This window comes from Pygocentrus nattereri, chromosome 10 (assembly GCF_015220715.1).
Source record: "Pygocentrus nattereri isolate fPygNat1 chromosome 10, fPygNat1.pri, whole genome shotgun sequence".
NCBI lineage: Eukaryota > Metazoa > Chordata > Actinopteri > Characiformes > Serrasalmidae > Pygocentrus > Pygocentrus nattereri.
The window spans coordinates 14,753,481-14,768,431 of record NC_051220.1 but is presented as its reverse complement, the minus strand read 5'-3'; the positions used below and the strand labels follow the sequence as shown (position 1 = coordinate 14,768,431).

Genomic DNA, 14,951 nt, shown 5'->3' with positions numbered 1-14,951 from the left:
ATCCTTGCATTCTAGTTTTTATTAACATTCTGCACAGCGCCCCAACATTTTTGGAATTGGGGTTATTATTTTTTAGAATCTTTGGCAACGGTATGCTTACTAATTTAATAAAATAAATTAGTAAAAAAAATAAAATCTGTACAGTTATGCATTCTTTATTGAAATTTAATGTGTAGTCAAAAATGTCACATTTGTTAAATTCTCATTGCAGCCCTTGGAAAGGACAGATTGGTAGAGTGCCATCAGGGAGACAGAAGACTCTGACCTCAGTGGAGGCAAGTTCTAAAGGTAGGCTAACACTCACTAAGGCTACATTCATATTACAAGCCTCATTGCTAAAATCAGATTTTTTGCTGAAATCTGATCAGTCGTTTAGGCAAGTGATTTAAGTCCAGAAATGACCTGGAAGCACACATCCTACTCAGTAATGCCAAGTGAATGAATCACGTGCATCACCTGCATCATCAGCAAACAAAATACCGAGTAGAACTAGCATTTGCTGTGAAGATGATTAACTCTGATCAGCTCACAGCTTTTCATTATTAGAGTTCATTGTTAGAGTGAGAGGAAGGCAAAAAAAGCTTTTCCATGATTTATAGGCGTTGAAGCTGCTGCCATGATGGCGCACGCACAGTGGGGGGAAAAAAGCACACGAATTCTGATGTGAGTGTTCACATTAAGGTCGCATGGCCACGAATTGAATCCAAACATATGAAAGTGGCTCAGGTCGGATTTGAAAAGATCAGATTTGTGTGTCCGCACAGCCCTGAAAACATGAGATCTGAGTCACATGAAGGGCAAAATGTGGATTTGTGCCACTTCAGCCTGGTAATGTGAGTGTAGCCTAAGGATTTTTTAAGCCATAAGACCAAATTAGCACTCTTTTGTATGATCATTCCATAAAGTGAGTTAAGTATGTATAAATTCATAAAATAAATTGTGTTGCAGATGTCCAACAGCAAGAAAAGGCTTTCTCTAATGTAAGTGTAATTGGTCAGAGTGTAATTTACTCTAATGGACCAACAGATAAAGAGAGGTCCAGAGAAACAGTGTCATCTCCTCATGTTAGACCTGCAGGTCGGGAGCCTGTCCGTGCTCTAAGACCTATGAAAGGTGAGAGAACTCTGAAGCTCTTATTGAAATTGAGTCTGAAAGATGAAGATTTTTTATTCTTTTTTGCTTTCTTAACATGCCTGCTCCCTGTACTTATGTCTCTCAGGATCTCAGATACACAGCACCAGGGCTTCCCCTGCTGGTGAAATGTCTGAAGGAGTAGTTGGCCGAGGTCACTGTAATCTCTCTGCTTCTTCTGATTTTGTGTAAAGTCATAGCTCAAATGAGATTTTTGTAGTTGGTAACATGTATATCATCTGCTTTGAAAACTATTCACTTTAAAACTATTTTATGATTACTTTTATTGTACTTTTATGAGTAAAATTTAGTATGTTTTACAAACAACCCCATTTCCAAAAAAGTTGGGACACAACAACAACATACAAAATAAAATTGAGGTGCAAATCATTTAAAACCTAGATTTATTTGAAAATAGTACAAAGACAACTAATTCAATGTTAACTTTTTTTGTTGTTTGAAAAATATATGCCTATTTTGAATTTGATGGCAGTGTTAGAAATTCAGCTTTCAGGATTCAGAAGTCAGGAGGCCTTCAGCATAGACTTGACTTTATTGACACACAGGAAATGTAGGTACAGCTTAGTCTATCACAGCCAGTCTATCACAGCCAGTCTATCACAGCCAATCTATCACAGCTAGTCTTAATATTTTAGGAGGACCTTATATACACTGGAAATTGTGGGAGGAGGATAAAGGTGAGGAAGAGGAGTTTTAGGGGGGGTAAGCGAGGGGGATGAGGGTGATGAAGAAGAGGGGGTTAACCAGGGGTAAGTGAGGGGGATGAGGGTGATGAAGAAGAGGGGGTTAAGCAGGTGGATGATGATTACCTTATCAAAAGGACAGAGGTGCCGACTCCCTGCAAGGATGGCGAACATCAACACTCCTTGATGGTTGCTACCCTGGAGGGTTATTGTGTGACTTTATGGTCGGCAATCAAAGGGCCATACCAACAATGCAGGGAGACCCTCAGATCAGCAGATAAGACAAATAATGGAGGGAGTTGATCACCCTCAGGTCAGAAGATAGAAGCTTAATTTCTCTCAGCAGCAACACATTCCAAAAAGGTTGGGATAGGGGCTTGTTTACCATTGTGTTGCATCACCTCTTCTTTGGTTTGGGAACTGAGGACACCAACTACTATAGTTTTGAAAGTGATACGTTTTCACACTCTTGACCTATATAGGATTTTAGCTGCTCAATATTTTGGGGTCTCTTTTGTCATATTTCTTGTTTCATAAAGTGAAGTGCCATATGTTTTCAGTGGGTGATAGGTCTGAACTGCAGGCAAGCCAGTTTAGCACTCTAACTTTTTTCTATAGAGCCATTGTAAAATGCTATTGTAAACTGGGCAGAATGTGGTTTTACATCATCTTGCTGAAATAAACAAGGCCTTTCCTGAAAAAGACATCATCTGAACATATGTTGCCATTACCTGTAAATATCGTTCAGTGTTAATGGTGCCTTCACAGATGTGCCAGTCACCCATGCCATGTGCACTAATGCACTCCCATCACAGCTGCTAACAAGCCTGATGGTCTTTAGCCTGGATGATTCAGTGTTAATGATTTCCAAGAAGAATTTCATATTTTGATTCGACACAGGACACTTTTTCATAGGGCTGGGCGATAAAACCCTAACGATAATTATCACAACATAATTTTCCTCAGTAGAGCTATAAGTGTTTGATGTAATAGAGCATCCTCACGCATCCACGTTCTAGTGACAGCTGTGGCGTTTTCTACTGCAAGGAAAGCGACACTACTCTGCTTTCATCACAAGAGGGCACGCTTCCTTGTTTTTCGACATGATTGGGCGGGGCGACGAGTAAAATGATTTACGAAATATACTTCAGCAACGTCTGAAATGTGCAGTTATACATACCCCGTTTGAATGGAACGATCGGCAATCTGTTCTGTCACCAAATGTGAATGACGAGATAAGTAGCGTAAATATACTGTCCCAGAGCGAACTTCTTTCCGAACATCCTAACAAGCTTTAGCTGTGTTAAATCACGTCTGCTGCGCACAATTCCAGCATTGTGTCACAGCGCTCAAAAAGTCATATTTTAGTATGTGTGCATTCCCAAGCAACGAAAGTGGAAGAAAGTGGGTTCACATGAGTTACAGCCCTGATTTAAACAAAAGTAAACTGAGGAAGCTATGAAGCATTGGAAAGCTGGAGAATGCTGTCTTTTCAGGGTAGCTATTTTTAGCAGCTGGCTAACTTGAGGCAGCACTCCGTCACTTGGACAACACGGTGTATTGATGTTACTGTAGATCAAACAATACCAGAAAGTGCTGATTTCAGTTTAAACGTACCTAAAAGGAGGACTCTGTCCAGTGTGAAAATCACACTGCAGTTAATGCTTTTACACAGAGAGCGTCAGATATATTGTGGTTCACCCCTCAAACTACTGTGCTGGAATAGAGAAATCCTACGGAGCCCCGCTGGTTACATCCTATATAAATAAAAATAATGTGTAATTTATTTTAGGTGTCTGGTAATAAGTGCTAGGCTATCTGGTTACAACTGCTGAACTGTTTTGTTTAACAACAACATTAGCTTAATATGAATGACAAACATTAGGTGGCTTGGTACATCAATGATGGATCACATCCCGTTACTGTCAGCAGTCCTACCATGTCAGAGCATATCACAGTATTCAGAAACCAGCTAACAGACTTGGATTTTATGGAGCCCCGCTGGTGACATCCTGTATAAATTAAATAAATGTCTGGCCACAACTTATTAAGGCATGGGAATGAGATGATTATGTCATGGCTATGCCTTATTAACATGGAACAAGATCCTAATGCGTGGCCTCGACTTAGTAAAGCATGGGAATGAGATCGCAGCTTACTAAGTTGAGGCCACACATTACAGTCTTGTTCCCATGCTTTACAAAGTCATGGGCATGACTTAATCATCTCCTTCCCATACCTTACTTAGTTGTGGCCATACATTAATTTTATTCATACAGGATGTCACCAGCGGGGCTTCGTAAAATCCACATGTCTGCTAGCTGGTTTTTGAATACTGTGATATGCTCTGACATAGTAGGAGTGCTGGCAGTAATGCAGTGTGATCCATCATTGACGTACCAAGCCAGCTAATGTTTGCTGTTCATATTACGCTAATGTGGTTGTTAAATGAAAGTTTAGCAGCCAGATATCCTAGCACTCATTACCAGACAGCTAAAATAATCTGTTTTCTTTCTTAAATTATGAATATTACAAAAATTCTCGCTGTGCTTTTCGAGCTGGTAAAAACAGCTCACCAGAAACTTTCTCCCACTCTCCCATTGGTGAAGTGTTCCACTGTTTGGCAAGTGTTGACCATAAAGGGTAGTTTAACCCTTAGATGCATAAGTGGAGTCAAAAATGACCCCGAGGGTTGTTATTTTTCAAAATCTCTGAAATTAAAAGTTTTTACACTGCAAACCAGCAACAGGAGAGAGGGCAGACAGAAGAGAAAGAGGTGCCAGATGTGTCCAAGAAGCAAAGACCGCAAAGCCACCAATTGCTGTTGGAAATGCACTACCCCAGTACCCCAAAATAATTTTGTGTGGGCAAATGTGAGTGGACAGTGTTCTGGTATTATGTATGTTCATTTTCTTTTTTGTCCTGCAGACACATGGACATACTAACAATAATTTTTGAAGAATTTTTATGTTATTTATTATGAAAAAATGTTATAAAAAGTTATAAATATGCATGCTAAATGTAAAATCAGTCTTTTGTTGACCCAAATATAATAAATATAATCAGCTTTAACCAAAATTAAAGGCATTTTTTTTTTTATTCATTTATTGCAAAAACACATTGATTCTAATTGGGGTCATTTTTGACCCCACTCATGGAAGAGTGTAGGTATTGGTCGCTCATGCATCCAAGGGTTAAAGCAGCAACTCATGACTCAAAAGCAAAAATCAGGCAAAAATCACCCAGCTCTACTTTTTCACTTCGCCTCAGTCCATCTCAAATGAGCTCAGGCCCAAAGAAGGTAGTGGTGCTTTCTTTGTCGTGTTTGTATATGATTTCTTCTTTGCGTAGTAGAGTTTTAACTTGCATTTAACCATGGCTTATGAAAAGTGTTTCTGGGCTCATGCAGTCATTTCCACTGTAGAATCATGTCTGTTTTTAATGAAGTGCCACCTGAGAACCCAAAGATCTTTTAATGATATTATGAACTGTAGGCAATGAAAAGCAAAAGGTCTTTGCTATTTTACACTGAGAAACATTATTCTTAAATTGGTGTAATATTTGCAAACACAGTCTTTTGCAGAGTGGTGAACCCCTCATCATCTTTACTTCTGAAAGCCTCTGTGGCATGCTCTTTCTACCCAGTGATGTTGCTGACCTGTTGCCTGTTTTGTTGCCCTGTCTCAACTTTATTGGAATGTGTTGCTATCATCAAATTCAAAATACAATAAAATGCCTTAGTTTCAACATTTGATATGTTGTCTTTGTACTAATTTCAAATAAATGTTGGGTTTAAGTGATTAGCACAATGATTTTAGATTTTATTAATATTTTGCATAGTGTCCCAGCTTTTTTGGAAATGGGATTGTATATGATGTCTTGCCTTCACTTTGATTTATGTGTTCTTTTGTAGGTGAAATAACCTGAAGGTAATGTAACTTTTTAAAAAATGTAAACAAACTTTTCTCACTTAATTTCAGGTGTATTTGGTTCCCTTGTCCTTGTTGCCCACCCCAGTGTAGCAATATGTCATGGGCAGGAGGACTCTCTAAGCAAAGTCCCTTGGGATCCACCAGCTGGAGTATGTGGCAATGCTGTTTCTGCCAGCCATGCTGATTCAGACATGAGCCTTGAGCCAGAGGAGACAGTGGTGAGACGTGTTTGTTTGCTTTATTGCCCAATCAAGCCATGTTTCACTCATTAAGTGCCTTCAGTCTCAACTTTATTCTAGCTCTCATTACTTTAACATTGATTTATTTACTTTGTAATACAATGAATCTAATGTGATTTAGTGTCAGCTTAAATGCCCAGCACAGTCTTGTCCTGTTATTCTCAAAATATGAACCTAGTAGCAACTCCACAATTGTCTACATGATTCAGTTTCAGAACAACATATGTTGTGCATTCCATTCTGGAGGCAGCTGCCTAACTAGTCACCGTCTTCAAAGGCATCTCTTTCTCTCTCTCTAGAGAGCATTTTAACCGAAAAGGAACATTAGCAGGCATTGAATTCTAGACAGTGTTACAGAGCCATCATACGTCATAACTTTCACTGTGCTGTTTTCTTATTGATTAAGGCCATTGGTTTTGAATTTACATATTTTCTACAGTACTGTGTTGTGTGTTTTCTTTTTGCCAGCTAGAGTTTCTAATTGTTTCTCACATGTAGATGTTAAGCAGCATTTTAAGTTTATAAATTTACAGGAAAGAGTAAAGATGTCCAGGTTCACAAGGGAAAATATGCATCAGCATTTTTTAGAGCAACAAGAAGCCCAGCGCATGGAACGAATGAGGCAGCATCTTAGACACACAGTGTCTGAAGTGGACTCTGATGAATCAGCACGTCCAAAAGGTTACAGATTAACTAAACATTTATCCTGTTTTTCCATGTCAAACAGGGCTCAAACAGATGGCGTCATTATTGCCTCTTTACCTACTTCTCCTAGATTTTCAGCTGAACGATACTGTTGTAGCCTCAAGTAAGACAGAAACACCTGCAGATGATTTGGCTTCAAGCCCTACTGGTCTGCAGAAATGCCAAAATCCAGTTAAATGTTTCAGTCCACACCATCAGCCCAGTCCACCTGCCGCACTCCCCACTAGACGCATGCAGCCACGTCGGAGAAGAGCCACCAGTCTAAATAGAACACATCCATCTCTCTCTCATAGCTCTGGTAAGTGTTGTTGTCCAGCCCTTTATGTGTAGTGACTTACAGTTGTGAGTATTTGTTTTTACTTTGAGAACTAAAATATGTCTTGCTACATGGAATGATGTTTTCCATCCTGTTCAGCAGATTTTTCTATGCATTTCGTATGTCACACCCGATCCAAACCAATGTTTTTGATCTAGAGGAAGGTGTCCAATCATATCTGCAAAGGGCTGCAAGTCTTCATTTCCAAACAAACACGTGAACACCTGATTCCACTTGTTTAACAGTTGAGCATGTGTTCTTCTGCTTTACTGGAAGGAAATCCTACCTCCGTACTGACCATTTGCAGCTAAGATTAAACACCCTTGATCTAGACTAATATACAGTTAATGTATTTTTTAAATATATTATTATGTTTTCTTACCTCTACCTCAACTATTACTGGACTTCAAGTTTGCACATATAATAAGTTTAGGAAAGAAAACCATCAATTCCTTTTGTTTATGACCACATCTTGATATATTTTTATTTGCTTGATATATGATACATCATCACATATTTTTATTTGCAATCTTTCCTTAGATGAATTCACACCAGGTACCCCAAAGAAAGATCCTCCTGAGCAAAAAGAACTGCGTCCTTTCTCTAAACCAGACTTTGCCCTTACTCAGAGCTTCAGACTGCTTAACTCAGAAGACTGGTGAGTTTGCCACCGACAGAATTATGACCCATGAAGCACATGAATGACACATGAATGATCTCCTTTATAACATATGCCTGTTTTTTAGTGGTGGGAATCTCTAGGCACCACATGATTTTGATTTATTTAGGATATGGGTGCTGAGATTCAAATATATGCATCTTAGCCTCAAACCCTCTAACCCTTCAGTCTACCATTCACTACAATAAAAGTAGTCCTCTATTTATATTTCTGCTTGAATTAAGGCACAAAATTATTTCCTTTAAATATATTTAATTACCAAAAGTAAAAGTGCCATGAGGTATTTTAGCTATTATACTTAAGTTTTATTTTATAGTTAATATAATTTTCATCTGTTCTATACATAGTGCTTCGCAGGGACATGGGAAGTGGGGGTGCTGAGGGTGTTGCTGCACCCCCAATTTTAGGATTGCAACTGCTAATAATAATAACAATGATAATAATAAAATATTCTCAACTTTACAATAATTTGAGTATAGTAAAGACCCTAGACCTATAGTTTCAGAGTGGAATTCTATTTCCTAATTTCTGCAGTATCCCTGCTTTGCTTAACTCTCTTTCATTACAGTGAGCTGAAAACAGCTGGCGACTTTGTGGGTGTATCCTCAAACACTCACAGGTTGAAGTTCAAAGAGGGAATGTCTATGCAGAGTTATAGGCTAGTACTGTATCAGTTGCAATAACCTTTTGCCTTTCTAGTGTGTGTGTGTGTGAGATCTATTCATGCAAATAGAAGAAAATCAATCCCCAAAGCAGTCTAATATTGTTTTCTAACTTAAAAAAAGATAATCTAACGTAGTAGTAGCATTTTATCAAGCAGTGTATCTCCTGCTGCTTGTGGGTCCCAGCATTAAATCTCAGAGTGTAACGGAGGGTGTGACACAGTCGTACTGTCACTAAAACACCTTTCTGCATCTGGGCTGCTTTCCCAGAAACAGAAGTTGGGTGCAATACACTGAAAAAGAGCAGACATAGAGTACTAGTTTATAGCCATCATTCAGTAGCTGTACAAGTATAGCTAGCTTTTATATGGGTACAACATGTCAAATAAATCAGCTGTCCTTTTACCCCCTTGGTTGCTGTTGCTATGTCTAGCAAGTTATTAAGCGTGCCATGACAAATATGCCATTGAAAACTTTATTGCCACATCATATAGAAATTAGAGCAGATGTTGCTGTTCCATGTGATTGTTTTTTAATGATTACATTATTTTTTGTACTGTTTAAACATTGTGTACTTCTCATTTGTCTTTTTTGTAGAAAAGGGGTTAAAATGGGCTTTGGTATTATGAACCCAAAACAAAAGCTTAATTTTACCTGTCAACTCGAAGTGTTTAGTAATTTGTAACTTTGCTTTTTCTATATGCTTCATCAAGATTACGTTTAATACAGTCTTTCCTTGTCTTTTCATTACTAATTTTCACTTACAATAACCTTCTGCCTATTCAGTGTATCTGTATTTTTCTGATCTCTTCATACAGGGAAAAGAAAATCGAAGGCCTGGGTTTTCTACGAGGTTTAGCACAGTATCATACTGATGTGCTTATTAGCAGGCTCCATGATGTCTGCTTGATTCTCATTCAAGAGGTGAATCACTACTTTCTTGTGAATTCCCTGTAACTAAACCTCTCAAACTCAAAAGGCCCATATGTGGGCCCACACATCAGTTTCTCACTTCAATGACTACATAACTTGCATATCAGTGTCATTTGTTTCACCCCAATACTTGTAATTGCTTGTCCATCTCCCCTGAAATGAAAACTCTGTACTTCCCTTTTCCTATATCTCTTATATCTCTAGTATTCTGTTTTATCTTGTTTTTTATTTGCATTGATTTTCCTGTTTTACTTCTATTGATTTACTTTTTGTTTCATTGTGAGGCCATGTTCTCTGTTGTTTTCTAGAAGTGTTCTGCAAGGATAGCTGGCCTTCCTGAATGTGAGGGAGGGAAATATTTATCATGAATGGGGCAATTTGTAACAAAGGGAGCAGCAGACCCAGTGATTCTGGGATGAACAACAAGGGAGAGGGGCAAATTCCAGTAGCTGTATTTGGGAGTTCATGTATGAAGTCTAGTTTAAGGGATTGAAGAAGGCATACTGATGTTTTGCATGTGTTGTATTTTTTTGTTTTTGTTTTCTCTTATGGAGTAAAGGCATGCTATGGCTGTCTTGTTGGAGAGATTTAAACAGTCATGTCGAAGGCATTAGAAATCCAATTTACTTCTTGGAAATGTAGAGGTTTACAGAAAACTAATGATTAAACAAGTGTTCAAAAGAATGGAACCTATGGATTTTAAAATAATCTTTCTCCAAGAAACATATTTAACACTGTCAGATAATATTAGACTAAAGAGTTTTTCAACACAGTTTAAGTCATCAGCAAAGGGTATTAAAAGTCATTCGCAAATCTGTTTAATGCTAAAAGAATGATGGCATACAAGGCAGATTTTTGTTCTTTCAAGATATTCTTCTTACTGAGTAGATTAACTTTGCTCCAAATAATGATGATGATCTTATTTTTTTAATAATTTGTTTCTAACATTTCTCTAATATTATTTTTGGACAGTCATAATATAATGGCAGGAGACTTGAGCTGTGCGTTAGATCCCATTTAAGAGAGATCATCACAAATAGATCAGACACATAATAAAAGCAGAAAAACCACAAACCAATTTGAACTATATTTCCAATAGTATTCGCTCGTCTGCACCAAACTTTACACTTGGCACACTGCAGTCAGATAAGTACCATTCTCCTGGCAACCGCCAAACCCAGACTCATCCATCAGATAGCCAGACAGAGAAGTGTGATTTGTCACTCCAGAAAGCATGTCTCCACTACTCTAGAGTCCAGTGGCGGTGCTTTAAACCACTGCATTTGATGCTTTGCATTGCGCTTGGTGATGTAAGGCTTGTATGCAGCTGCTCGGCCTTGGAAACTCATTCCATGAAGCTGTCTACGCACTGTTCTTGAGCTGACTGTGGAATATTTAGTAGCAAGGAAATTTCATGACTGGACTTGTTGCACAGGTGGCATCCTTTCACGGTACCACAATGGAATTCACTGAGCTCCTGATAGTGACCTATTCTTTCACAAATGTTTGTAGAAGCAGTCTGCATGCCTAGGTTCTTGGTTTTATACACCTGTGGGTATAGAAGTGAATGGAACACTGGAATTCAATGATTTGGATAGGTGAGTGAATACATTTGGAAATATAGTGCATCAAGGAATTAAACGTAACATATTCATGCCTCTAGCTTATATAATTCATACTCTAGGCTATTTTCTCATTTCAACAAATTTAATACGTAAGGTCAAGCAGTGTAATTATTACAGTGTTTTGATTTCAGACCATGCATCAACTAATTTGATCTATGAAGATTGTGGTCTAGTAAGAGGTATTTCAAAATGGAGATTTCAACAGAAATGGTTTCTAGATCCAAAATTTATCTGACATATTGGTGAACAAATAGAGCTGTTTTGCAGTAAATACAGTAGAAACCACAGCAGCGATGAGATAGGAAGCTTTTAAAGCTTTTATTAGGGGGCAGATTATTAGCTACACAGGTTCTGGAAAACCTAAAATATTGGAGCTCAAATTCTTTTAAGACCCAAAGCCCAGACTCAGTCATTTTTGTATTGAGGGTCCAGTATAATGAAACCTCTGCCTTGGAAACGGCTGCTAGCTTATTTAAACTCAAACGATCTTTGTTTGACCAGAAACCTGAAAAAACTTTGGCCTGGCATATTAAGAAACTCGATCTCAAAGATCTTAAAAATGATAATGGGGAGCAGTTAAAATAAATGTGTGAAAACTTACACAAAAAACTGTACAGTACTGAAAGAAATCAAGAAATAGGTGCAATAAACTGTTATTATAATATGTTGCATATAAAACATTTTTAGATTGTGTTAATATCCCCCAAATAAACAGCCTTTAGAGGCTGAGATAACTATGCAGATTATGGATGTCCTGGAGAAAATGAAATATGGAAAAGCAGCAGGACCCGATGGGTTGCCTATAAATTTTTATAAGAAGTTCAAGTTAAAGCTGAGACCAGCTATTAAGGACTTCAAGATATATACATTGGAGGACTGGAGCATCGGGTGGCTCTTTATGCTGATGATATGATCATTTTTCTAAATATGTAAACAATTCTATATCAATATATCTGGAATTAACTAACAATTGTAGCAAACTCTCAGGGTGCGGAGTAAATAATTCAAAATCCTCTGTTCTGTTACTTAAGTCAGAAGAAAGGAAGATCTCACAGCAGGATTGCAAATTCAACACAGTAAATTATTTTATTTATTTAAGGCTAAAAATACTACCAAATCTACAGTAAGTTGCTCACTCTAACTATAACATAGTAGATGAACACATTAAAAAATCTGTTAATAGAATGACAAATCTCAGTAGCCACATTTACATGCAGCCTGATAAGCCGTTAATAATCTGACTAATAGCTCAATCGGAATACAATACGTCCATGAAAACACCTCAATTGGAATAGACTAATCCGATTTAGGCCATTCGGAATACAATTTCTATTCGCTTGAATGAGGTAAACCTCTAAATAATCCGTTAAATAATAGCCATGTAAATGCATGATTACACTCCAATTGGAAGGTGTAAGAACATTCTGCGCATGCGCGTCGCGTCATAGCGAAAGGTTTAGGTCCATTTAATGTGTCTCAGAGCACGACGTCTTCCTTTATAAAAGCATGTGAAAGACATTTTTTTGAGCCTGACATCAGTTTAAAGCCATTAAAAACACAAGCGCGCCAACTGGAAACTCATCTCACGCCAACTGGACCATGTTCTCGCTGTCATGGTAACGTTTACTCTAAGCACTGCCCCACGCTTGCGCGTCATTCAGATTACTTGTAGTGGGCATGTAAATGAAGATTTTCATCAGATTGTTGAGCAGAGTGAGCATATAAACACCTCAGTCTGAATCTGTAATCCGATTGTATTCAATCGGATTGGCAAAAATCTTTGCATGTGAACATAGCCAATGTCACTGATTAGAAGAATTAATATAATCAAAATGAATATTTTCCCCCAAACTACTATTTTTTTTAGAATAGACTGCCTGCTTCTGCTTTAGGATTACAGAAATTGTTTAGCAATTTTTATTGGAACAATAGGTATCCCAGACTGCGTCTATCTGTCTTATACTTACTCTTTGATAGAGTGGGATTGAAACTCAATTTAAGATTGTATTACTAGGCAGCTGAGTGAAGGTCTATAACATTATTACACAATTGAAGACACACCAGTATGAAAAGATGGAGTAATTTTCACTGATGGTAAACCCTCGTTTTTGTATTCAGCCAACCCTTCAAAACTGAAAGAAATCAATCTCTAATCTTGTAGTGAGAAATATGATAGTGATATGGCTGAAGTGAAGAAATTTGAAGGAATCATTTCCTCTCTCTTTATTACAGCCTAATTTGGGGAAATAAGTTACACATACCAGGATTGATACAGGCTTTAAGCTCTCGACTCAAAAAGGGATAATGCAAATTAAAGATGATACATCTGATGACGATATTCTGATGTCTTTTGAGGAACTAGTTAAGAAATTTGATATCTCCCCAAACCATTTTTTTAAGTTCTGCAAAAGTTTTATTACAGCTTATCAATGTCAGCTCTTGAGTATTCCTTCTTTATTTGTTTTGGGAAGTATGCTAGTGCAAAATCCCTTTAGAAAACAGTTAATATGCAATATTAATCATTAATATCAAATTTAAAATTCACAGAATTGACATATTAAACTTATGGCATAATAATAATTATTATTGTTTTTATTTTATTTTATTTTAATATATGTTATGTTTGACAAAGCAAGCGACATTTGGTGGTCCCAGATGACACAGCTTTAAGATTCTGCCTTAAGATTATTGACTAAATAATAACCCGAATAATCTACTGACTCATAAATATCGATATAACACCTTTAAATTCTTATTTGTAATTAGCATGTACGTTGAAAATCCTTGTGACTGCTTTAAAGTGTATACAGGTCTTTCAGTAAAGTTAGTGAAAGTTATTATAGCACTTGAAATTTATTATTCAAAAACAACTTTCACATTTTATTTTAAACTGTTATTCTAATTGTAGTATGATACACAGAAGTTTGTTTGCTAGTCTGTCTGTCAGCCACTTAGCAATTATAGGAAGTAAGCACTTCATCATTACATGCTAAATATCAATGTCTAAAGTACCCAGACACTAATGAACAAATTGAGCTACTTTAAAGAGACCAGGTAAACAAATCTGTATTTCCTTGACAGGTCAGCATACTTTAGTTGTCACTGTATAGTCTCGCAGTGCTGTGGTCCAGTGGAGCCATTTTTGAGCTATACACAGCAATGCAATGACGACATTGACCCCGACCCTAACCTTGCACCTGTTCCGCTCAGTCACACCCCCCGATGGAGCATTACTAATAGAATGCTGTTTGGCATTGAGCTTACTAACTAGCATATACAAAGTTGTTCATGTAAAGATTGTATTTGTTTCTTAATTGTAATGTTTGGAATAAGCCAAAATGTTGGCATGTCTGTTCTTTGTTTTGTTGGTCAAAAAGGTTCGAAACCTGCGCTCTGGAGTGTCACGCATGGCAATAGTGACTTTGGGAGAGTTTTACTCTGGTCTGCAGAAGGGAATGGACCAGGAGTTGGAAGCTACAACCAAAGCACTCTTACACAAAGCAGGAGAATCCAATGCCTTTATCAGGCAGGATGTTGATGCAGCGCTGGACAGCATGGTGCAGAACTGCACACCTACCCGCGGCATGAGTGCCTTACTCACTGGAGGACTTGGGTCAGTTAGCTCCCAGCTAGATGCTGCAGTCACAGGAAGTCATATAATATTTTATTGTTTTTCTTGTCTCAAAGTCTTTTCTGCATTTATCCTCTGACACAGTAGTGTGAGAGATGGTCATGTTTATGGGCAGTGCACCATAAAGTACTTGTTATATAGTAGGATGCCCGTGTAATCCTGCATTAAATAGTACATCCATGTATAAGGACATCTTTGTCCAAAAAACAGATAAAAATTATTCAAAAGCACAAGATACTTTTTTTTCCAACCATAACTATATACAGTGATAGATGGATCAATAGATGGATAGATACTTTATTGATCCCGAAGGAAATTTAGCAATTGTATGTTGTATGCAAGGGCACCCTTGGTCAAATTACTTGTTTTGGTGATTTTTTTTTTTCTTCTAAGT

General features: G+C 37.6%; 1 protein-coding gene across 8 annotated transcripts in view; it reads left to right on the top strand.

The window, feature by feature from the left end:
* Positions 1-14,951, top strand: part of togaram1 (TOG array regulator of axonemal microtubules 1) — an 81,911-nt gene that overhangs the window by 50,415 nt on the left and 16,545 nt on the right. For 5 of the 8 annotated variants that reach the window (XM_017713802.2, XM_017713801.2, XM_017713798.2 and 2 more), the window contains 9 exons: positions 212-288; positions 949-1,113; positions 1,220-1,285; positions 5,816-5,985; positions 6,540-6,687; positions 6,782-7,009; positions 7,568-7,685; positions 9,187-9,292; positions 14,304-14,539. In XM_017713802.2, coding sequence (XP_017569291.1) covers positions 212-288; positions 949-1,113; positions 1,220-1,285; positions 5,816-5,985; positions 6,540-6,687; positions 6,782-7,009; positions 7,568-7,685; positions 9,187-9,292; positions 14,304-14,539 — 1,314 coding nt within the window. The remainder of the gene's footprint in view (positions 1-211; positions 289-948; positions 1,114-1,219; positions 1,286-5,815; positions 5,986-6,539; positions 6,688-6,781; positions 7,010-7,567; positions 7,686-9,186; positions 9,293-14,303; positions 14,540-14,951) is intronic. The other 3 variants (XM_017713799.2, XM_017713800.2, XM_037541875.1) reach the window with 3 other exon arrangements.